The sequence below is a fragment of the Lichenostomus cassidix genome, chromosome 12, assembly GCF_008360975.1.
Source record: "Lichenostomus cassidix isolate B80296 chromosome 12, HeHo_3.0, whole genome shotgun sequence".
Taxonomy (NCBI): domain Eukaryota; kingdom Metazoa; phylum Chordata; class Aves; order Passeriformes; family Meliphagidae; genus Lichenostomus; species Lichenostomus cassidix.
Genome location: NC_139493.1, coordinates 20,058,077 through 20,082,486, shown reverse-complemented (window position 1 = coordinate 20,082,486; position 24,410 = coordinate 20,058,077). Strand labels below are relative to the sequence as shown.

Here is a 24,410-nt window from a genome sequence, read left to right as displayed (position 1 = left end):
TCAAGTTGTTGGAGCTTCAAAAGGGAATTTTTTTCCTCATTTTCATATAAATTCTTCATGAGCAACATCAAGAACTGTAACAATCTAATAGCTAGTAACACATTATAAGATTCACTAATTTACTAACTGAATAATGCATATCAAAGGAATTATTTTCTCATTTCATTCTTTTTTTAGATCTAACACGAAGCTGGGTATTATCAAGTAGATAATAATTATCAAATAGATTACAAATCATCATTAAAATAGTAATTTTAGAATTAAGATTGCTTTTTTCTGTTGGATGTCTCCTTTAGGTTTAAGGAATCACCTTTTACCCTCATTATAACTCAAGATTTCAGAAATGAAATCAGGAAGGGATCTCTGTGGGCATGTGATGCTTTGCCAAAAACAGTGTTTTTGCAGAGACAGACCTGTTGTGATGTTAAACTCTGAAAATGTTGAGGACTGCAGAGGGACAGTACCCCTCACCTCTCCCAGGTAAGCCAATAATGCCATGGCTGGGAGGTGACCTGAGGTTCAGGAGGTAGGGCCCTAAGCTGAAGTAGAGATGGAATGTGGATGACTGGTATGCCACAGAAGTCCTCTGGCTGTCCTAGCATGGAGTACTCTCCCTCCTGCTCCTGTAAATGGTGAGAGGTTGGTGTGATGCCAGTGAAGAACAAAAGACAAAAATGTACATTTTTTTAAATTGCAGAAGAACGATGTATATTCCATATTTTGTACACTCCAAAATAATGGACAAGGTGTTGAACAACAGAACAGTTTCCTACTTATAGAATTGTACTAAATTTAAACAATGCCTTGCCTTTGCTACTATTGCACACTATGTAGTCCACTACCCTCTGCTCAAAGCCTTTAAGAACAGGTCACCATTATGGTTCCAAACAGAAAACCAATTTGTTCCTCAGGTTCATATGTCACAGTCAGAGAATTTATTCAGAAAGGCACTAGACTGAAAGAGCCATCAATGTCCCAATGTCTGCCTGGTGGCTGAAGGGAAGTAGAGTTCTCCTGGGTCAGTACCAGGACTGACATTGTTTACTATCTTCAGTGTCACCTGGGTGGTGATATCGAATGCAGAAACAACAAATTTGAAGATACCGCTAAATTAGGGTCAAGGTGTTGACACACCACATAGTAACCTTTGTGGAAGGATCTTCAGGAACTTGGGATCCTGCCAGCAGAAATCCCATCATGTTGAACAAAGTATACAAAGGCCCACATCTGTTAACATAGTGCCAGGAGAGCCTGGGAATTGTTTGGCAGAGCAATAGCCCTGCTGGAGAGAACCTAGAGGTCACAGTGTGAGCCAAGGGTGGCCAGTGGGTTGAACTCATTATCCCTGTCTCCTCAAGCCAGTAGTGTCACACCTGGAATAGTTTCCAGCTTGGGTCCCTGAGGTCAAGAGGACATGTAGAAATGGAAAGTGAGGATAGCAAAGGGATAATGGGATGGACAAGGACGTGGAGCACATGCTCCAGGCGATGGCTCTTCAGCCTGGAACAGAGACGATCAAGGGTGAACAAATAGCTGCTGGAACTGGAGCTGGAAAGAAGACAGGACCAAGCTTTTTGTGGCAGTGACAGATGGTACGGTAACAGGCAATTGCCACAATGACCAATGGGGGCTCCTGGAGAGGGACTTTTTACAAGGGACAAAGGGAAACTGAAGGAGCTTCAAACTGAAGAAGAGCAGGTCTAGATGGATATTGGGAAGAAATTCTTGCTTGTGAGGGTGGTGAGGCCCTGGCCCTTCCCAGAGAAGCTGTGGCTGCACCATCCCTGGAAGTGTTCAAGGCCAGGTTGGACAGGGCTTGGAGCAAATTGGGAGAGTGGAACATGTCCCTGCCCATATCAGGGGGTGGAATGGGATGGGCTTTAAGGCCCCTTCCAACCTAAACCATTCTGTGATTTTATGATTCTGTGATTAGAGCCTGGGAGGTCCTGATGGGGCATTAGGAAGAACTGCTTCCCTGGGAGGATACTGCTGCACTGGAAGAGGTTACTCAGAGGGAGACACCAAACATTTAGCCAGGTAAAATCACAGCAGACCTAATCCAGTATTGGTTCAGTCCTGCTTTGAGCAGAAGGCAGGAGCTGATCTAAAGGCCCCTTCCAACCAGTATTTCTATGGTGAAACTAAGATTTAAGCCAGTAGTGTTATCAAAATCTTAACATAGATGATGTCAAACACAACTAACTTAATACTTCTTACTTTAGTAAAGAAGAAGGAAGATACACCTCCTCAGCTGGCTTGTTTTCTCACAGCAAACTCCTCACCAACAGGACACACCACTGCAGCATGTTATACTCGCATCACCTTCCTCTCCTCACATCCCAGCCACAAACATGATGTGTTGTGATGCCCCTGTAACAGGGAAGGCCAGGCTATTGGAACCAATGCTTTTGTGGCAGATGGAGCAACATTTGCAATTAGGAAAAAACCAATCTCATGCTGCGAAAACATTAATTCCACTTTCTTGGAGATTTTCTGCCACTGTCACCATTACATGTAAATTTGTCATGTAAATATGACTTCTTCAAAGTGAAAAGGCTTGGTTCAGCAGGCTTTCTGAGGACAAAGACCTCTCTGCACCTATTTTTTTCTCTCCTTTAAAAGCATTTGCTTCCAGCCACAAATTTTCAGAGCTGCAGCACTGTGTGGGTGCTACCTGTGGTGATTCCAATGAGAGACAGGAAGTGAGCAGGGCTGGTTTGGGCAGGCTGGCCCATGGTCCACTTTTAGCTGAGCCAGGCAGGGACAGGCTTGGCAGTAAGGACACAGTGAAATACAACAGGGAATGGCTTCTTTTGGTTTGTTTGCATAATTTTGCACACTGTATCTCTATCTGTGAATGCCCGTGTTCCTTACAGTGTGTTAAAATGAGAACTTCCTGAGCTTCCTTTATAGCACCCAGTACTTTTAATGTCTTTTATTGTCTAGCCTTATAATGTCTTTTATTAATTTCCTTTTAAAAATAGACACTCATAATCCTTCCAAATTCTGCATCTATACAACATCAAAGCATTTCAGTGAATTTTTCAGTCCATTTATACGTGAGCTGCCTGGTGCTGGAGTCAGATGCATGGTGGTAGCACTGCAAGCAGTAAAGATGTCCAACCTCTCTGCAGTTCTCCTTGCTGTAATTATTGATTTTTGGGGAAACTGAGCGTCAAACTGCAAAAAACCTTTTCGTGATGCCCCACTGTTTAGCAGAAAGCAATGTGACCAGTGTGCTTTCAGTTTAAAAAGACAGCCATTGTCCCTCCACTGAGGAGGAGCTGAGACTTATTTTTAACTTCACACTTTTCTATACGTCATGACAAAAACCTGAATAATTCTATTTTCATTTAGGAGGAGATTACAAGGGAAAGAAATAGTCTGATATATTTTAGATTAGAGCTTCTTCCCTGGGAACAGGGGCTGTTGCAGTGTGGTCCCATGCCAGAGAAAATCTTCTTTTCCCCAATACTGTCAGCTGGACCAATATATTTTCAAGAACTGCTGCACTAAACTGAGAGTTCTCCAACATGATCCTTCTTGGAATTTAGATTACTCTCCCTCTGTTAGTACTGGGATTAAGAAATCAGAAAGGTAATCTGTATCATAGTGATATTATAATGATTGTTCTGAAATGGAAAACTATCACACATCTGTTTGCATTCTCCAATTTGAGACATACCTTCAGGAAGTCAGTTTCTGATTACACGTTTGGGCAAATGATGCCTTATCTGCATGATTTTTCCATGTGTCATCCTGATCTGGGAACATGAATGCCATAACCAGAAAGCTATGTTAATTTTACAGGTTTGTAAGTCAGTGTAATCCAAAATCTATTCCTCAAGACTATCAGCCTCACAAAGTCTGCTCAAGAAGCTGGAGATGTTCCCTATCTGTAAGAAGAATCACAGAAAGTGTTTGTAACAAGAATCTCCAACAATTATGGATATGACATATTTCTGTTTCCTAAAAAGCTAAAAATCAGTAAGTGTATGAACTAGTACTGTAAACACAAGCACAAGTAAAAGAGTTCTACTGTTGTTTGACTCCTCCTCCTCCTCCTCCTCAATTTAGGCAGTCAGCAAAATTACTTTCTCAGTATTGAGTTATAGTAAAGAATTGTTGACTGTGGTGTAACTGAGAGAAAAGACAAAGTCAAGTCAACAGGATTTGCTTCAGCTTGTGACACTTCAAATAAAGACTCTAAATTTGTTCGGTTCATAAAAGTGAAAGTGCAGAGAAAATACATATTATAAAAATACAAGCTTCTCACTAAAGTAATTTTTATGGAAATGCTCACAGTTGATTTAGTGTTATTTGGTTCTAATTTGGGCTTCATTCTCCATACTGTGTGCTAACAAACTTAGACCACTTAACCCAGAGTGCCTTATGCATTTTTCTTTAATTAAATTTCTCCAAAGAATCACATTACATGAGCATTTGCCAATACAAAAAGCACACTCAGAGATCCTGGGTAAAATCCAGGCACCCCTGCAGTTACCAATAAAATTCCCATTGAAAACAGGATTCTACTCTACAGGCCTTTTCTATATATGGGTAACAAAAATTATCTTGTCACTTATGAATTAAGTTCTTCAGTACACTATTCTAAGAACCTTAGCTCTGAATGAGCTCCACACTAGCACTTACCACTTCTCTTTCCCTTACTAGATAAAAACAAGGTTACTTCAGAGTCCAATAATGTCTGTTTTCAGGTTTGTAACTGCTGGAATATGCAGCAGATGCCAGTTTAGACAAGCTTCCTGTCTGTGGATAGAGGTAGGCAATCAGTCTAATAATCTGCAGTTTTGCTACAGAGCTTGAGCACAGGATTGCCTACACTGAGCTCTGGGAGAAACCTGAATCATTAGCATTTAGGGATTCTCTTAACTTTTCAGTAATAAGTTATGGGTGATTAGCATATGAAAGCGGTGCAAAAATTAAGAAGATTTTAAATAATCTTTATGATCATTAATAGAAGACCAGGTGTAACAATCTACCTGTATTCCATTTTGAGCTATTTTTCGTCTGTGTGAGATGTTGAAGTGGTGTTATTCTGCCATTCTTCCTCTGACACAGGTTTTTGCATCATTTTTCTTCCATAACTCAGCCATACAGAGCTGCGGGATTTGATGTTTGGGAAAAAAAATCAGGGCTGCTCTAGGCCCACTCCTGCCATGGTTCCATGGGACATCACCATCCTGCAGCTGCAGGAAGGACAGAGGGCTGAGGGCTGCTCATCTGCTTCATTGCAAAGTTACTTTACTAAGTGGTATTTTTTTTCAGCTTTAAGATGTTACCTAGTTACCAGCAAATCACAGCCTGGTAACCACTCAGAGAATTCTGGGGTTTATTTAAGACAAGGTAAGTGACCCTGAATAAGTCAGGCTGGGGACTCAGGCTGTCCAACTGTACAACAGGATGAAACTCACACAATTTATTTAAAGTGTTAAGATGAAAACTGCGGTATGAAATTAATTACGATTAGTCTTGACAACACTAATTCTATTTAAAATCTATTGAATTGGCTTAAAATTAAACTTCAGGTTCCCTTCAGCTGCAACCCAGCCCTGAAGCTGCCGAAGCCTGCGTTGTCCATCACATGCTGGATTTTCTCATTTGATTGGAAGATTGCTATTAATAGACCAGAAGTGGAGTATTTAAAAAAAAAAGGCAAAAGTGAGATTACCCAATACTGCTAACAAACATGTTTGCTTGCCTCAGTTTTGAGAAAGGTTGTCCAAAATTTAGTTTCCTGACGGGGCTTAATCCTCCCCTTTTGTGGCTCTGGACTATCCATCCCTCCCACCTCCCCCAGTGCCGGCTAAGCAGGGTTGCTAAGCGACATGTTCTTCTCTTCTGTACTTTAGCAGAGAGGAGCAGATCAAAGACACCCACAGTCCTGAATTATTTTATAAATGAATTTAAAGAGACACTCTCCTGTGCTGTACTGTGGGGGAGAGATCAAAAGTTGCTGGGTATAGTGAGAGTATCTAGAGAATTAAATTGTTGTCTTCTGGAAAATAAGAATGCTCTTATAAATGAGAGCTGTGTAGTATTTGCCTTTTTTCTGTTTTTTTTTTTCTTTTTCAGAACTAGGTAACAATTTTTTAATGCTAACTAATGTTTCTAGTTTCATGGCAGTCAAGACATTGAACACAGGCCAGGCTGCACGTGTATACAACTCTCAAAAGTCAGGGTTTCTGTCATCAAGTGACAAGCTTGCCGAGTTTTTAACTCTTTTCATCTCTTGTAAAAGAAATTATCCATTATCCAAAAATATTTAATTCTTTAATTTTCAAATGTTTTCCTGACTGATGTTAGGCAAGAAAACCACAGGATAAAATTCAAGTGATATATCTTTAAAAGAATAAATGAAAATGAGGAATTAATCTGTGTACATCAGGCAGAAAACCTATGACACCAACATCTCAGAGCTTGCTGAAAAGAATGAAAACCAAATTACTAACCTGTAAATACAAAACCTGGGAACACACAAGTTTAAACGCTACCTCTTACAAGACCTTCACTTCTCTGGCATCAGCTCAGTTTGGCTGCTGTGTGAAAGCTGTGGAGTTTGTAGGAGCACGCTGGCAGCTGAGGCAAGTGTCTGCTGAAACAGAAAAGGGGGGAATTACTTGCCCTCAGATATACTCAGTTTCAAATACCATCAACGATGTAAAAGGAGAAAAGCCAGCACTTGGTAACAAAGTGCAAGTATTTTTCAGGACTTTTCATTTCCAAAGATGCCACGGCTGGCACAAACCTCAGAAAAAGGAGAAGTACCCAAAAAAATACACTTAAAGCCTTACCCAGACAAGCGAGACAGACTGTTTATGCAGAAAGTAAAACTCCTGGGTCAGATAGCTGCAAAAAATTGCATGCAATATTTTTCCCATGTGCAAATCTTGTTCCGTACCAGCCATCTGAATTACAAAACTGTATGACCCCTTTAAGGCTGTTGCAGGGGCTTACTCAGGCAGAAGAGCCCCTGCAGCTACAGGCAGGCACATCGCTGGTGAAAGGTGCACGTAGAGGATCTCACGCTCCGTGCCTGGTCACAGAGTGGAGCAAGCTCCTTTCTCATGTCCTAGGCCAGCAACCTCGCATCAAATTGAGGGTACATTAGTGAAACTAATACACTCTAGGACTATAAAGCGATTAATCTCACATAAATCTTGAGCAAAAAAATAAAATCAGTGTTGGGATTTATTTACATACATTTTATTTTCCAGTGAGAAAACAAGCCTCCCTTTTTCTCCTGCATCATTAAAAGTCTCTTCAAAATTCTGACTTCTTAGAATTGGCATGTAAAATCCACTGTACTACACCTAACCTACATTCTTGTAAAAGCATGTATTTTAGAACATGGCTCAGCCAGCTTTCCCATTTCTAGATATCAATTACACCGGCAAGATATGTGCTTTACTCTCACTGTAAAGCACACTGTAAAGAGTGTTTTATGTATAAACATCTTGACCAGCACTATACTCTCAGTGGATAGCAGTTTTGGTGTGTTTTGGCTGAATTTCTGAAGAGGAAAACAGTGACTTGCACTCTAAATATTTTTTCGGGAGAATGAATTCCTCCATACACTGTAAGCATCTTGTACAGAATACAAATAAACATTTGGGAAGGAATTTCATGCTTATGGTAGGTATTGATCTGCCAGCCTTGGAAACTGAACTGCCTGGGAGACACGCCACAAGCACAGCTCTGGCTCTGTGAGCTCTGCAGGCCACATTCCCACCACACCACTGCTCCTGCTGCAACGGCGAGCAGGAAGAGTCATAGAACGCTGGAATTGAATGGTTTGGAAGGGACCTCAAAAATCATCCAGTGTCACACCCTGCCATGGGCAGAGACACCTTCCACTAGACCAGGATGCTCCAAGCCCTGTCTAACATGATCTTGGACACTTCCAGGGATGGGGCAGCCACAGCTTCTCTGGGAACCTGTGCCAGGGTCTAACCACCCTCACAACCAAGAATTTCTTTCTAATATCTAACCTAAACCTGCTCTCTGTCAGTCTGAAGCCATTCTCCCTTGTTCTGTCACTCCAGGTCTTGCAAATAGTCTCTTTCCATCTTTCTTGTAAGCTCCCTTCAGGCAGTGGAAGGCTGCAATTGTGTCACCTGGAAGCTTTTCTTCTCCAGGCTGAACAATCCCAATGCTCTCAGCCTGTCCTCATAGCAGAGGTGCTCCATCCTTCTGATCATCTTGGTGGCCTCCTCTGGTCAACGTCCTTCCTGGCTGTGCAGACAGCTTATTAGGATCTGCATTTCTGGTGAATTTATTCAAACATCCTGACCTGTGTTCAGGGATGCAGTTTGATCGTGCTAGTATTTTATCTTAACGGTACAATATTCTGAAGTGGGGTGGTTGTAAGAATTTCAGTTAATCTTTTTTAATATTGGTAGAATTTTGTTTAATGAACGTAAGCAATTTTGAATCACTGCTTCTCTCTCCTTACTTCCAGAATGCTGCAAGAACCTGTGTTGCAGCTGGGCAGATGGATCCCAGATGTGAGTAGCCAGGGCTGGGTTTGGGCCTGGGAACAGGAGATGATGCTTTTGACATGTGGGAGGGCAGTGAAGGCCTTTGAGAACATTAATAACATTACTCGATGTTTCTACAATGCTTTGCCTGCTCCTGCTTAAAGCTCAACACAGACTATGAGTAATTACTGATCTGGATGTCTCTGAAATGGTCAGCAGCAGCATTTAAATAATCATTAAAATACAATTAGCAGCACTTTGAACAGAATGCTGGTGTTCAGAGCCATCTAATTGGTGGCTCATGGGCCAGTTCTGTACAGCAGGATTGTCTGCTTCTCCAACTGCACCAGCTCAAGGAGCACCGGGTCCCAGAAGTGGCGGCTGGGCCTCTGGGATGGACATGGTAGAGCCATTATGCGACAGGAAAAGACAACAGCACAAAGTATCCCTTGTGTCCAGGCCACTGTTGCGAAAATCCTGGATTTATGGACCTCAGTTCCTGTGTGCTGATTCAAGCAGGTGCAGTGCCAGAACTTTATAATTTGCAATTCAAGTCAATTTAATTATTTTTATACTTGTATTTTAGACTCTGCAGCAAGAGCCGTACAGATGGAATGAGGGCAGTCCATGGTAAGACCAAAAACTGAGTGATCCACAACTACAGGTGACATGCTGGCAGACCATGCTGGAATGTGTTTGGGCAAGATGAAGGATTCAGTTGCTGTAGCAGACTGAAAGTGAAGGTCTAGCTTGGACGGTGTTTCCAAACCTGGCAGCCCTACCCCACACTTAGGTAGCTAAATCTGTCTCTTCCAAGCCTGAGATACTTGTGTTAATCACATAAATGCCAACAAAAATGACATGTTTTAAAAGTGCTGGAAGTGCAAACAGCTGCTCTTCTGAAGTGTCCACAGTAGATGCATTTTAGCTCAGATGTGCTCTTGCGATACCACTCGCAAATGCATCTTATCTGTTATAATATCAAGCTGTAGCACTCTATTAGTATCTTTTCGTAGTACTATTGACGATCCTGTAAAAAGTGCGGTAGAATATACTTTAAAGACAGTTTTTTTGTATCTCTCACACAACTGCCACAGGAACAGCACACAGCTGTTCCAGGTTTTTGAAAAACCAGTGCTAATGCTCACCACTAGCTCCCACTGCCTGCTTCATAGTGCCCTTCTTATCAATGCTTTTTCTCTTGAAAATTCAAATTTAGAACTTAAAATTTTCATGCTTTTGTTTCTTAAAACTAATCAAAGGCAGTGAATGGCCCTGATGTAATCTGTGTAGTGTGTGCCGAGGCTGAGCATCCACTGCTGTGAAAGCGCTGCTTGTTCTCTGAAAGGAGGAATTCTTTCAGCTGGCGTCACTGCCCCCTCCTCCTGCAGCCTGCTTTTCCCAGGCGTTCAGAGGACTTGCTGCCAGTTATTTTCTTGCCCTGAAAGTTTGCTGGAGCAACAGCATCATTTACCCCACATTTCCCAGGGCCAAACTCCTCAAGGGTTGGGCTCTATGGACAACGGAAAATTTTGAGTTTGAGCATAGCAGCAGCTCTAGTAACATATGCTGTCTTTTCAATCATTTTTTCTTTGGACTAGTAGTCCAACATCTCAGTGTGGGCTTCACAGCAGGCTATCAGAGAAAGTCTTTTCTCTTCCTCTGCCGTTCATGTAGCAAGTGGCTTTCACATACATCCTGTCTAAAGATGTCAGTGTTGGCCTGGCGTGTTTTACTATTATTTGAAAGAGAAAAGAAGGAGAAAAAGGAGGCTCAGGAGAGACTTTAATGCGCTCTACAACTACCTGAAAGGAAGTTGTGGCAAGGTGGGGGTTGGGCTCTTCTTCCAGGTAACAATCAATAGGTCAATGGGAAATGGCCTCAAGTTGTGGCACAGATGGCTAAAGTTGGGTATTAGGAAAAATTTCTTCACTGAAAGAATGGTTAAGCATTGGAACAGGCTCCTGAGAGAAGTGGTAGAGTCAACATCTCTGGAAGTGTTTGAAAACTGAGTAGATGTGGCTCTTTACGTTATGGTTTAGTAGCCATGGTGGGGTACAGCCAAATCTTTGTCTGGACAGCAAATGTGGATGCATGAATCCAAATAACCCCAAAATTGCTGTTGAGTGAGAGTGAAAAACATAATGAGGAAGAACATGCTCTGGATAAATCTACATTTTTTTAAGGTATAATGCCAGTAGGAAGGGAATAAAAATAGCCTTTTTCCTGTCTAGTCACCACTGGGCATGTATTTGCCTGCAAGGGCAGGGAGAACAGAGTTCCCAGGTGCCAGGACAGCAGCCTGGTTTAGAGGGGCAAAGAAGGAGTGGGATTGACTCCCATCTCTCACCAGACTCTAAAGATCGATTAGGCCAGCTGATACAGAATGAAAAAACAAAACCTCAGTGAACTGCATTTTCATGGACTGCTGGAGCATGTCCAGAGAAGTGGAACAGAGCAGGGGAAGGGGCTGGAGCACAAGTCTGATGAGGAGTGGCTGAGGGAGCTGGGGGGCTCAGTGTGGAGAAAAGGAGGCTCAAGAGAAACCTCACTCTCCACAACTCCCTGACAGCAGGGTGCAGCCGGGTGGGAGTCAGGCTCTGCTTCAGGGTAACAAGGGACTGGACAAGAAGACATGGTCTTAAGTTGCACCAGCGGAGGTTCAGGTTGGATATTAGGGAAAACTTTTTCACTGAAAGTGTGGTCAAGCATTGGAACAGGCTGCCAAGGGCAGAGGTAGAGTTACTACCCCTGGAAGTGTTCAAAAACCATGTAGACATCGCACTTAGGGACGTGTTTTAGTGGTGGACCTGGTAGTCAATGGCTAGATCCATGACCTTACACGACCTTGTGCACGTCTTACAGCCTTTGCTAACAGTCCTCGGAGTTAAACCAAGGCCTTAAGCTGGAAGAAATGGAGAGCTTGAGAAGGGCACAAATTCTACACAGCTAATGCCAGAGCACAACTTAAAAGTAAATGAAGATGCTGCAAAACAAAGACCAAAGTTCATGGTAGTCAATGAGAAAGCACAGAGGAACAGTCCACTAACCCAGCTCCAGTACCTGTAGAAGCTCCATGCTTCCACAAAAAAGGGGTGATCCCAGAGAAAAGGTGCATGCTCTACTCACCAGGTATGAGCCTGAGTCAAAAAAGTTCCTCACAATTTTATGTTATTGTCATGGTGGAAGTTATAGCAGAAACTAAATTTTAAATTAAATTGAAATGTTAGAGCAGAGGAATGCTTGATGAGGGCTGATCAGCTGAAACTAAAGATTTCAGCAAAGTTTTCTATGTGAAGAGAAAGTTTTACAAAAGAAGCCACGAGAATTGATATGATCGAGCTGCTGCTGAAAGAATCATATTATTTCTTAGAAAAAAAGCAGCTCTTAGCAATAAATGTGTTTTAAGCTGAGCAATCACCTATGGACTTCTGAAATCTTATGTCATGCAGAAAGCTGAAAAAAGGAGAAGTTCCAGAAACAGACTCAAAGTCCCTAGAGAGCTAATGCTGATGGAGAGACCAGTAAGTGTCCTAAATAACTAGTGAAGTGCCTTCTACATGCACATGTCTTTGTCCCAAGAGGAAAATGTTCCATCTGAAGTATCATAAATATTTGAAAAAAGTTATTGTATGCTTAAGCAAGATGGTTTGTTGATATTTTGTGGAGATACCTGAACAGGGAAAATCTTCTGTAAATTTTGTGTGATGGCATATAGTTTAATTGCACCAACCTAAAAGACAAGGGATGTCTCACATGGTAGTAAATATGATGATACAAAACAAGAGCGAGACTACTACAAGTCACAAATTTTATCCCCAATATTTTTTTAAACCTCAACAATTTTTCTTCAATTCCCTTCATTTTTGCAACTTTTTTCGACTAAGTGTCAGGCATGCCTAGAACTATGAGCACTGAAGTAGCAATGCAGAAAAGCACCCTGCCCACAGGGTGAGGCCATGGCCACTTGCACACCAGGCAGTAAGATGAAGGCTGGGAGCCTTTACCAGCGGCAAGAAATGGGAAGTTCTGGGGCAGCAGCTCCACAGCAAGATGCAACAGGCTGAGAAAAGAGGAGAAATATTAAGGGAAATAATGTCAAACTAGAGTTTCCCAAGGATAACACATGTATCTATCACCCCCAGGCAGATGTACCTTTTAGGTCACAGTGGCTAGTCTGTTCCACAGCCTGTGTCCATGTTCATCTAGCTGTGGGACTGATTTTCATTAAGAGAGGAACCAAGACTAAACTGATAACATTCATCTCTGTTCTTGCTCTGACATGGTTATTCGTTAGTCCTTCCTAATGACTGTTCAGTTCCTTCCTTATAGGGAGCCACTCCTAATTCTCTTCTGTTCAGGTTGGATAAAATGAGTCACTGACTTTAATACCAACTGCTATTAACTCTTTCTTTACACAACCAGCATCTGGGAACAGTGGAACATGTTGTGTCTCAGTGCCAAGGAAAGAAGATTGATAAATCCTGCAGGTTTTCTGCTGCTGGTTGATGAAAAAACACCTTGTTTGCCTCGTGTCTTTGATCAATTGCTCTTTAAGTCTAGCTTAATCTACCTGCTATCCATAGTAATTTTGTTTTCCATAAATTTAACTTATTTTCCATTCTATTCTTGTCTGGCCAAACTTTTAGTTTGTATTAAATAACTTCTGGAAGTTGTTCTTGTTTCCACTTGTGCTTTTCCTCTCTCTTTTCTTTTTGTTTCTTTGGGGAGGGAGGGTTGTGTTTGTGTCTGGGCACATGAGCCAGGCAGTGATCAGTTCTGCTGCACCTCCCTGACTCCAAGGATGGTGACAGCCAGGTTCCTGGTGGCACATGCTCTGGACTAGTTTCCTTCTTAAACAACAAAACAGAAGAAGCCACAAGCAAATTTATCATCTTGTATTTATAGACTATTTGCCATTCCTAAGACTAGTGAACCTAAAGATCCTGTGAAACAATTAACAACAAGAAGTGAATTCTTCTTGACTCAGTTACTGCTCACAAGACTACTCAGAGAATTGCCTGTCTGTGATCAAGCTTTGCACGGTTGGAGCACTGAATACACGTAGGCCTGTCCAACAACTTTTTAGGCACCCCATGTATGGCAGTACCTGTTGTTTTGGTGATTTTTGGAATATTTGGAATGCTAAAGTTCTTTCTCCTCAATCCACTTTCCTTCTATTGACACTGTTGGCCTGTAACCATGTTTTGTCTGCTACTCAAAGTGCTCCAAAGTGTTTTATTATTTTGATGTAATTATATCCATTCTTACAGAATAATCTAAAAATTCTAAGGGAAAAGTAGTTCAGAAAAAGACCAGCCTATTTACTTAAGAAACCACACTCTCAGATTACTGCAGAAACAGATTTCTAAGAAGAAACATGTACTTGCCATTGACTACTTCCATAGCTTTTTCAGTATTCTTTATTCCACCATCCTGATGCTGCACCAGTTGGACTCAGATACACACATCCATGGCACTGCACTGCCTGTGAGTGATCCAGCCCACTCCTGCTGAAACAGCTATTCCCTGCTGGGAATATTTACTGTGGGTGCCAATCCAGCCTGCCTGAAATCTCATTAGCAATATGCTTTTCCTCATTAATAAAATATTAATGTGAACATAGAGCATCAGCAGCTTGACATTTCCTGTAGTTTTCCAACACCTGAATAGCAAAGAACTGCTCAGGCGCTGTGGTATTATTACAATGATAATCTTGCAGGAAACCTCTGAACCTTGGGCACAGTCCTCACCTTAGCCTTTTAAAAAATAATTTCATCTGGTAAAACTGAGGACAGATAATTCCTCACTGCTGGTGCAGTGAAGAGCAGGTTTCTTCCAACAGTTGATACTTATGCTCATTTATGAGTTTCTTCCCTGGTAGTTGATACTTATGCTTATTTACCAGTTGTGGCAACAGTTTGGCTGCCCCGTGGACGGCAAGTCTCAAGGTGCAAGCATTTGCCACTTTAAGCATGTATAAGGTGAAAAGGCCACCAAAATCATTGAGGGAGGTGATTGTGTATCTCTATTCTGTACTGGTGTAGCCTCACCTTAACTCTTGTGTGCAGTTTCAGGTGCCAAAATACCAGAATGACCTAAAGCTACTAGTGTCCAAAGGAGGGCTTACGAAGATGGTGAAGGGTCTGGAGGAGCCATATGAGGAGTGGCTGAGGGCACTTGGTTTGCTCCGCTGGAGAAGGGAAGACTGAGATCAGACCTCGCTGGGGGCTGCCGCTCCTCCCGAGGAGGGGCAGCTCCGATCTCTGCTGTGACCGGGGACAGGACCCGAGGGAACGGCTGGACCTGTTCCAGGGAGAGTTAGGTTGGATATCAGGAAAAGATTCTTCCCCCAGAGAGTGGTCAGACATTGAACAGACTCCCCAGGGAACGGTCACGGCATCAATGGTGCCAGAGCTCCAGGAGCATTTGGACAAGGCTCTCAGGGGTATACAGAGTTAGATTGCTGGAGTTTCTGTGCAGGGTCAGGAGCTGGACTCGATGATTCTTGTTGCTCCCTTCCAGCTCGGGATATTCTACGATCTGGAAACTTTATCAGAAGCAGCAAGCGCTCAGCGGGAGAGGCCAGGCCAGCCGGTCACTTTTACCGCAGGCCCTGACCGCCGGGTCTGTGTGGAGGGGAAGGCGCTGTGCCCAGGTAGGGCGCGGCACCAGGCCGGGAACCCCGCGGCTCCCTGGCCGAACCGAACCGAACCGCTGCGGGGCACTTCTGCAGGAGCAGCAGGTGCCTGGTGCGCCGCTACCCTGAGCTGGGCCCGCCATGGCGACCCCGGGGCTAAGGGACAGCAGCTGCCCGGCAGCGCGGGGCCACGACCAGGCCGGACCGATCCGATCCGATCCGATCTGGGCCGGGCCGGAAGGCCCCTGCCCCGGTTCCCGCCGCCGCTCCCCGCCCCCGGCCCCCCTCCCCTTCCCCGCCACTCGCTTCCGCCGCGCTCCCGCGCATGCCCGGGTTATGCAACGGCCGCGGCGGGCGGGCCGGCCTGGGCCACAGCCGCAGGGCAGGGCAGGGCAGGGGGCCGTGAGGGGCTCCGGGCTCCGAGCACGGGCGGCGCCGAGGGAGCTCCGCTGCCCCCGCGCTCCCGCCGCGGCCCCGCGCGGCGTGTGAGTGGCAGCGGCGCCGCCGCCAAGTCCCGCCCGTTCCGCTCTCGCTGCCGCAGGCGGCGGCGGCGGCGGGTTGGCTTCCTGCGCGCCCGGCCGCTCCCCCGCCCCCCGGCAGTCGGAGCCGCAGCCGCCCGGATCCCCGAGCCATGGCTCTGTGAGCGCAGCACATGGCGGCCGCGGCAGCCATGAGCCCCCCACTAATCCATACAACTCCCCCCTGATCGGCCACCGACGGCAGCCAGCGCTCCCACCCGGCTCCACCGCTCCCACCGCCTGCCCGCCGCCGCCGCGCCGCCCGGCCCGAGCCCAGACCCCGCTGCTGCCGCCGCCGCCGGGTCCCCGCTCGCCCGCCTGCCGCCGCCGCCGCCCGGTCCTCACCATGGGAGTGCAGGGATTCCAGGACTACATCGAGAAGCACTGCCCCAGCGCCGTCGTGCCCGTTGAGCTGCAGAAGCTGGCGCGGGGCAGCCTCGTGGGTGGGGGCCGCCAGCGTCCCCCCCAGACCCCGCTGCGCCTCCTCATCGACGCCGACAACTGCCTGCACCGGCTCTACGGCGGCTTCTACACGGACTGGGTGAGCGGCGGGCAGTGGAACCACATGCTGGGCTACCTGGCGGCCCTGGCCAAGGCCTGCTTCAACGGGAACATCGAGCTCTTCGTCTTCTTCAACGGCGCCCTGGAGAAGGCCCGGCTGCACGAGTGGGTGAAGCGCCAGGGCAACGAGCGCCAGACGGCGCAGCAGATCGTCAGCCACGTCCAGAACAAGGGCACCCCGCCGCCCAAGGTCTGGTTCCTGCCGCCCGTCTGCATGGCGCACTGCATCCGCCTGGCCCTCATCCGCTTCCACATCAAGGTGAGGAGGAGCCCGGGGTCCCCCCCCGCCCGGGGGTCCCGGCGCCCCCTCCCCGCCGCTCCCTCCCGGTTCCAAGATGGCAGCGGGGGCTGCCCGCGGGGGGAGGGAGGGCACCCTCAGCCGCTCCCCTCAACGCCTCAAAATGTCGCCCAGACCCGCGGGGGCGGCACAACTTTCGGCGGCCTCAATCTCCGGGGGATTTTGGCTTACTTACATGGCGCTGCCGCCGCCCCGCCAAGGCCGAAGGCCGGGAGGCCTTGGCGGGGCGACCGGCAGCGCCCGTGGCCTGGCCCGGCAGCAGGGCGGCTTCTGCCTCCATGTTCTTTCGCTCCGTTGAATCAAAATGTCCCTTCTTGCCTTGTGGGCTGTGGTACCGCAGGGGAAAGCGGGTGGGCGAAAAACATCTCTGTAATTAATTGTTGAGGGGAGGAAAAAAAATAATCAGTTTAGTTCTCGCGCAGGATGGATCTGCAACAAGTTCCCGGCTGAGACGAGGTGTTTAAACTTGGGCTGGAGGGAAGATGGCTCGCTGCAAAAAACACAGGGTTGCCACTTTTGGCTTTTTGAAGATTTTTGTGTTTTGCTCAGCCTTTTCTCAGGATCAACAAGCTTTTAAAACCAATTGTAGAATAACTGGCTCCTTAGTCTATTACAGCAACACTTCTAGTTTGTGCAATCAGTAGTGCCAAGCTGACACTCCTTCATTTAAACCCCTTCTTTTAAGGGGCAACCTCAGTTTTCCAGCCCCACAAACAACCCTTCCTGTCGAAGCTGAGCTCCGTGGCCGTCTTGCACTCGAAGGCCGCAATTTCAAAGGTTGCAGGATATGACCACGTCGCATCTCCCCGCACGACATTCCTGATTTACGATGGTTTCTGTTAAGTCGAGCGATTGTGTATATTGAAACACAAGATGCTGAAAAACAAGCCCAGAGATGAAGCTGCAGTTTTAGGAGTTGCCTGCTCACCTTCCCGCTGGGGAGGGAAGAGCAGCAGGAGGGAAGTACATACTTATAGGCTTTATTATCTTAAATTACTTTGTGTGTAGAAAAATATTATGTAACCTTCAGAATTGCTTGATCACTAGCGGCAGCTTAATGTTATTTGGCCTTTCGGCGGATTAGAAACATTCTGGCCGGGCTGCAGCCCTGGGGTACAGATGCCTCTCTCTAAGGAGCTCACTCCAAAGGTGACTTTGGGTGAAGTTTCTCCTAGTTCTGCCAACAGGGCAGGAATTACTGTTCTTCCCTCGCAGTGCCCTGCTTGCTGGGCCAGGCCCATCCGTGGAGAAACACTGAGCTGGAGTGCAGCCATCCTGAGTTCAGCCCACTCGGCAGTGGAAGTCCCACCCTACAGTGGCCCCGGCTGTCACGGGGATTGGGTCACCAGGCCGGGGCCACTATGCTGGGCAGAGCACGTGTGGAATGAACTGGAAGTGGAGGCGAAGCTCATTCTTAACGGGCATGTTGAGCCCTGCTAAATGCAATGCCTTGGGCTTGGCCTTGGTTGAAGTGAAGAGGTTATGGCCGTGTCTGCTGCGGTTGTGTGTTTTCCTGGTCAGTGTAGAAGTCAAATGATGTTATGTGTTTTGAATGGTGGGAATTTGCAGGATAGCAAAAGCAGCTTCTCATTTGAACTTCTGGGGACTTTTTGTAGGTAGGAAATACTGTTGTTCTTTCAGCAAAAAGTTTTAGGGCCGATGTGGTGAAGGTCCTTACCTTGACCTGTTTGTTGATGCATTATAAATCTTCCTCAATTGTTATTGAGACTTAAGAAATCATTAGTAAAAGCAGTGAATAGGGTAAAATAGGAATGTTTTTTCTTTCAATGTATTAAAGTGGAGACTTGGTTTAATGCAACATTGAAATGCATAGTACCCAACAGGAATCCAGCTGTTTTTATATCAGTGGGAATTTTGGTACTTGCAATAGTTTTGTAGCGTCTTAAACTGGCTGTTAGTTTGTTAAACGCTTTACCTGTCTCAGTCCTGACTCAAGTACATCACATCGGAACCATTTTGCTGCATTTGACAGTGGTGTCACCTGTAGCGCTTAGTTTGCTTTCCAGCACAGCAGCAGCATTAACTCCTTTATGGTTTCTTGGTGACTGGCCTTACTCCTAATTTCTGGAAACAGTTATAGGAGTGTGAGCACACTTATACTGAGTCCCTTTTCTCTCGTTAAAAGAGCAGCCCAAGCTCCCAAAGTCTCAAATACAACATCCCCCCCAGTTTTGATGGAGAAGGTTTGCAAGGTGTGTATTTATTTGTCTGTGTCAGGTTAGCCCTGGGAATTGGCAGCTCCTTACCAGATACTGAGGGGTGTGGGGGGAGAGGTTGTTGCTGTCCACACCACTGAGCCACTACCGTGTGTGTCCAAAGTGCCCTGGTTCTCTGCATTACTCAGCTGTCCTGGGGATGGGAAGGATATCAGCAATTTCTGTTTGTCTCATTTTCTTTCAGTTGTCGAGAAACTCTGTGGATAAATCTAGTTTTAATGGACTCATTTTCAGGTTAGGAGGGATGTTTCATGGTTATAGTGATCGCATGCATAATACACATCAAAGATACTGCTGAGCTTAAATCACTTTCCTTTTCCACTTTTCTTCTTTTATATGATTTATTATCTTTGTAAATCTGCTTGGTTACATATATCTTTTTTTCTCTAAAACTTGCTCCAGTTTTATTCTCACTCTCACTTTGGTGTAGCCCTCCTGATGGGCACAGAGTAAATGCATCTTGAATGTGTGATTTTTATTTGCCTGTATAGGTGATTTTTAAAATTTGTATATGTGTAAGTTGTTAAATTGTAGTGTTTTCTCACTTTATTTTGAGAAGTTGGATTTAAGAACACTGATTGACTTTAAATATGAAACTGATTTTCATGTTTTTAGGAACATCTGAGTCCGGAGTAGGTTTCTGTGTGAAGCTAGGAACTGGCTGTGAATTTAATCTGTTGTGGTAATTAGAGAAGAGAAAAAGAGTATTGTCTTTTATCCAGAACAATTATAAATCACTCACAGATAGTTTCAGCAGGATGTAAAAATAACAGGTTCCTCCAGGTTATAACAAATATCCTGTGGATTCTTAGTTTTGTTGTGACCTGGTATTTTTCAGTCTGGGGGGAATAATTCTTAAAAGAAACTTTTATGTGAAGTAGGCTTGCTAAAATTTAAATATTTAGTTAGTGGAGTTTTTAATAACTAATACTTTGGGGAGACGGTTTTGTTCTCAGTACCTAAAGGTGCTTGTGCCTATTTACTCAGGCAGTATTCTCTCTCTCTGAGCCAGCACCATTAATGTTTACACAAGATTTAGACTTCAAAATTATTCCAGACTCCTGGCTGTGATTTCTGCCACGTCCCCTCTTCCTGGGTTGGTTTTGAAGCCTGTATGTGACTGGGTACCTCTGCATTTGTGAGAGCCATAGAATATTTCTCTGACTCTTATCTTGTTAGAGTTTTACATTGTGGGTTAACTATACTTCGGTAAATACAGCTCTTTGCCCTGTGATGGTTCGGTTATTTGAACATGGATTGTAGTATTCCCTGAGCACACAGCAGCTTCATGCCGTATTAGAGAGCTCTATAAAATGGGGAGGGAACTGGAGGCTGTGGAGGTAGAGGAAATAGCTCATAGGAAATCAGAGGAGCTGCACACCAAGCTTCCTCTTGCGTTATCTGTACACCCATGTCACACCTAGTGCTGCAGAAGGAGTTCTCACTTGGTTTTTATAGATCAGAGCTGCTTGTTGTGCATGCAGAGAAGTTGGGTTTAGATATATGGAAATAATTTAAATCTATCTACCCTCAGTTAAAATACATCGGAGGCATTTTTCTGATTTAAAACCTGTGAAGACTCATGGGTGGGGGTAGGGTGAGGCCTAAGTTGCCTTCCTTTAGTTAGGAACTATGTAAATCTGATGTCTTTAAATTTTTCCCAAAATGTTTATGGTTTCTTCGGCACCTTATGCTAGAGGACAGCATCATTGAGAGAAGAATGAGTATGTGTGTTCTTTGCATGAACAAAGTAAATTTCAAAAACAGTCCATGGAGGAAGTTTCTGGAGAAGTAACATTTTCTGAAGACTACAGGGTAGTAGGATTAAGAGTAAGGAGAACTTAGTGAACTGGTGTTTGGTTGCAGGAACAGGTGAGGTGCTGGCTGTTCTGCTGCTCAGGATCTGGCTTGAAAGGGAGCATCTCATGAAGGTGCATGGGAGAATTAAAATTTGACATACCTGTCTGAAATACTATAGTTCAGCATTAGGTTCAGCAAGTACAAGACATGAGTAGAAGAGAAATGGTCACTGTAAACTTGCTATGGATGACTGCAGGGGCTGCTGGAATGTGCTATGGAGTTTGGGACCCTCTCTCCTGCTCTATAGAGGAAATAGCCTCGCTGGCACTGAGGCTGTAGTTATTCATGTGTGCTGTGGGGACTGAAGCTAATAGTTTTGTAGTAGTCTATTTTAGGATAGCTTGCTATCAACATTGTTGTTAAAATGGAGTACTCTGTCAGGGTGGTTTATACCAACACCTAACTTCCAAATCTCTGAATGTGTATCATGTATGTGGATGGTAGAAGCATTAGGGATCTGAAGCCCTCATATGGCTGTAGTTGAGTGTGCTCATGTGCACACTGTAGTTGTAGCAGTTCCTGATGGTGTGCAGGACTGTAGGTACTGACTTGTCCTCATGGGACTTTAAGTTTCAGTATAAGTTTCTTGATAAGAAAGGGTTCCTTTTGTATTTCCAGCATTAGGAATTGGCTCATGTTTCCCTGCACGTGTCTGTTCAAGTCTTCTGATTTCTGTAACCTAAAATACGTGCTTTGCTAGGCAACAGGAGTGGAGAGGTGAAGTTTGGTCTATAAACTCAAAGGAATTTGGACCATCAGGTACAGCTGTGCATGAAGGGATAGGCTGAAAGTGGAAAGAGGAAAACAGTTGGCTTAGTGCAGCATGGTTTGCATTTGAAAGGTCAACAAAGTTATCACTGTTCATCTGGGGTTGTGTTTAGCCCGTTTAAAAGAGGGCCAAACAACTTGAAAAGGGATCATGGGTTTGCTTGATTATGGGGGGCATCTTCGTGTGCTGGACTGCTGGAGTACCCGCAGCCTCAAGGCTTTCCCCGTGAACTGGTACAGACACTGGAACAGTAATGTCTTCAGAGTTCGAGTGTTTCTGGTAATAAATGTTTTTTTTCAGATCAGTTCACTAGTACAGAATGCCACTGCAGCATGCGGGCTTCCAGAAGTGTGTGTTGTGCTTCCGAGTGTTCCTTATATCTTGTCCGTATGTGCTGCATCAATGGATTTTTTTAAACTACTTTGAAAATATCTCGAGTGTTTCAAATTCACATGAATAGTTTCAGAAAGACCCACTATATCATAATAGTTGTGATAAATCAGTGCTGCCATTTACACTGGAGCTAATTGCTCTGTCTTCCACTATAGGTTGCACAGAGCATTGAGGATCATCATCAAGAAGTAATTGCTTTCTGCAGAGAAAAAGGTTTCCATGGTTTGGTTGCATATGACTCCGATTATGCATTGTGCAACATCCCTTACTATTTCAGTGCCCATGCCCTAAAACTGAGCCGGAATGGGAAAAGCCTCACAACAAGCCAATACTTAATGCATGAAGTTGCCAAGCAACTGGACCTGAATCCAAATCGCTTTCCTATTTTTGCTGCTCTTTTAGGTAAGTGAAGATGCTGCTAGTCAGCCTTACGATTTCATTTTCTCTTAACTGTTTTAAAATAATGTGTGTGTAATTTGACAAAGCCACCTGGGGAAAGGCATCCCTTTGTTCCAAGCATTCCTGCTGTGTGAGGTGGACTGGATGTGTGTTTGAGGTCAGACATGCCCAGTTTGTAGAAACCTGCGAGCAATGCAAATTGTGGCTGTCTAGAAAGAAAAGTTGAAAGCAGGGATTCTGCAGAGCTCTGCTTAGCCAGAATGTTCTCCGTGGGTGGGGAGGAATCAGGACAGTTGTGGTTCTAGTTTGGGTCCTGTATAGTATATAAGATCTAGTTTCAATGATACACTTTCCAGACTGGAAGTATGCTTCTGTCCTGAGTTCTACCTAAAAATAACACCTATGGAGTGAAGGTGTTTGGTTTACTGGGCCTCTTTTTCCCCTCAGAAATGAGAATTGGACAAATATGGCAGCACATCAGCTGCAACAGGAATATTCTGAACTGTGTAATAGAGTGAAACTCCGCATTTCTGAGAGCACAAGTGACCAACATTGTACCATTCCACTGGTTTTGTCTGGATACTTTCTTAGCACTCCTGCTTCTCATGCTCATGAGCTTCTCATATTCAGCAGCATAGGTGGGAATGTCTCCAGTTTCATATTTCTGCTTAAATGGGACAGCTTTAACACACCCTATTTCCACAGAAGTGATAGAGAAAAACTGTCATACTCTCTCAGACAGGAGAGTGAATTAATTACTGACGAGGTTGACTCCAATGAGTAAGATTTATTTAGAATAGCATTCTAACTGCTTTTTGGGAGCAGCCAAGTTCTTGATCTTGTCATGCTGTGCAAACAAATTAAGAAAACTGGATTTTCTTTTTAGTTTCTCACTTAGTCTCAATGTGGGTACATGGTAGAGGCATAAAACTTCTGCTTTGAAAGCTCTGAATGAGAGAATCCTTGTCTTACTGTTTTAAATGCTAATATTTTAGTGGTCTTTAGTGTTGTTCCCAGTCTAGACAGGCACCTTCTATGTTAAGAAGGAAAGAACCAATGGATCTTGCAGTAGAAAGCCACAAGTATTTGACTAGTTGGAGTTGCTTTTTGTCAGTGTGTGTTTTTCCAGCCTGCACAGGTGTAGGGAGGGAATGCAGAGGGTTGGCTGAGCTGCCATTGCAGAAATTGCATGACAGACTACTATTGCTTGGCTTTGTTTTGGAGTCTATAAATAAGTTGGTGCATGCCAGTTCAGTGAGTAAGAATTACTGCTGGAAAAGCAGTTTCCCAGTTGCAGATATGCTTTATGGACTTTGTGGGGAGTATGGCTTTAAGGCACCACACAATTCCAGCTGCACGGCTGCTGAGGCTTTGCTTGGTTATATCAAACAGTAGGTGAGAAAAGTTCTGGTAAACTTTCTGAAGGCTTTGCAGTTTTATGGAAGAAGCTCTGCTCCGGGTTATTTTTCTCTCTTGTTATCTTCCATGACCAAATATTTTTCAGCTTGTTCTTAGGAGGAAGAAATTTGAGGTAATTTCACATGATTACTCTAGGGAGATTTGGTAGCTTTCCCCCCTCCCCCTCAAAATGGTACAAAGAGTAAAAACCCCCAGTTCAGTGACAAGTTTAGTTCTGAGTATTCCTTTGCATTTCTTGTGTGTGTGTATTCAGTATGAGTAAGCAGAATAGACTGAAGTTCATGGAAGTCAGGGTTAGAACAGAAGATACTCAGGAGATCTTCCTGTGCTTGGGGCTTTTGTGTCATTTTTGTATGAGTTAATTTTAGAAACCTTGGGTATTTGGGATGGAAAGTGATTATATAAGCTGACAACAAACAGATACAGTTTGGCTTAAGGTACTGGCAACATGTTTTAACTTTTGAAACCTTGGTAATATAGTAACTTTTTTTTAATAGAAAGCAAAGTGCATATATACCTGTAGTTGTGTCTAGCATGGAACGTGTTTAAATTGGAGTGGCTCATTTTCTAATCTAAATTTTTATGTTTTTGTTGAATATCTGAGGGCTTGTCTGGCTTCACAGGTTGTTCTGACCTTGCTCCTGTGGCCTCTTCAGGGTTTTTTTGATCCTGATAAGTAGAATAAAGAAAAAAACAATGGGAAGGAATAAGTGAGCGTTTCATAGCATGGGAAGGCACATGATTTTTATTCTGGGTACAGCAGTGTAACTCTATGCTAGTACTTTGTGTAGGAATAAAATAATGTATTCTGAAAT

At 44.5% G+C, this 24,410-nt stretch overlaps 1 protein-coding gene and 1 long non-coding RNA gene across 8 annotated transcripts in view; one reads left to right on the top strand and one right to left on the bottom strand.

Annotated features, from left to right (window-relative positions):
• Positions 1 to 16,145, bottom strand: part of LOC146431929 (uncharacterized) — a 28,677-nt gene extending 12,532 nt beyond the window's left edge. For 2 of the 5 annotated variants that reach the window (XR_014854813.1, XR_014854814.1), the window contains exons 1-3: positions 16,005 to 16,144; positions 6,516 to 6,616; positions 2,218 to 2,370 (exon numbers count right to left, since the gene is read on the bottom strand). This is a non-coding gene — a long non-coding RNA (uncharacterized LOC146431929). Of the gene's footprint in view, positions 1 to 2,217; positions 2,371 to 6,515; positions 6,617 to 16,004 lie in introns of all 5 variants that reach the window. The other 3 variants (XR_014854810.1, XR_014854811.1, XR_014854812.1) reach the window with 2 other exon arrangements.
• FAM120A (family with sequence similarity 120 member A) overlaps positions 15,520 to 24,410 on the top strand; it is a 53,497-nt gene continuing 44,606 nt past the window's right edge. Inside the window, exons 1-2 of one of the 3 annotated variants that reach the window (XM_085073161.1) lie at positions 15,520 to 16,479; positions 21,933 to 22,179. In XM_085073161.1, coding sequence (XP_084929287.1) covers positions 16,006 to 16,479; positions 21,933 to 22,179 — 721 coding nt within the window. In that variant the 5' untranslated portion in view covers positions 15,520 to 16,005. The remainder of the gene's footprint in view (positions 16,480 to 21,932; positions 22,180 to 24,410) is intronic. The other 2 variants (XM_085073162.1, XM_085073160.1) reach the window with 2 other exon arrangements.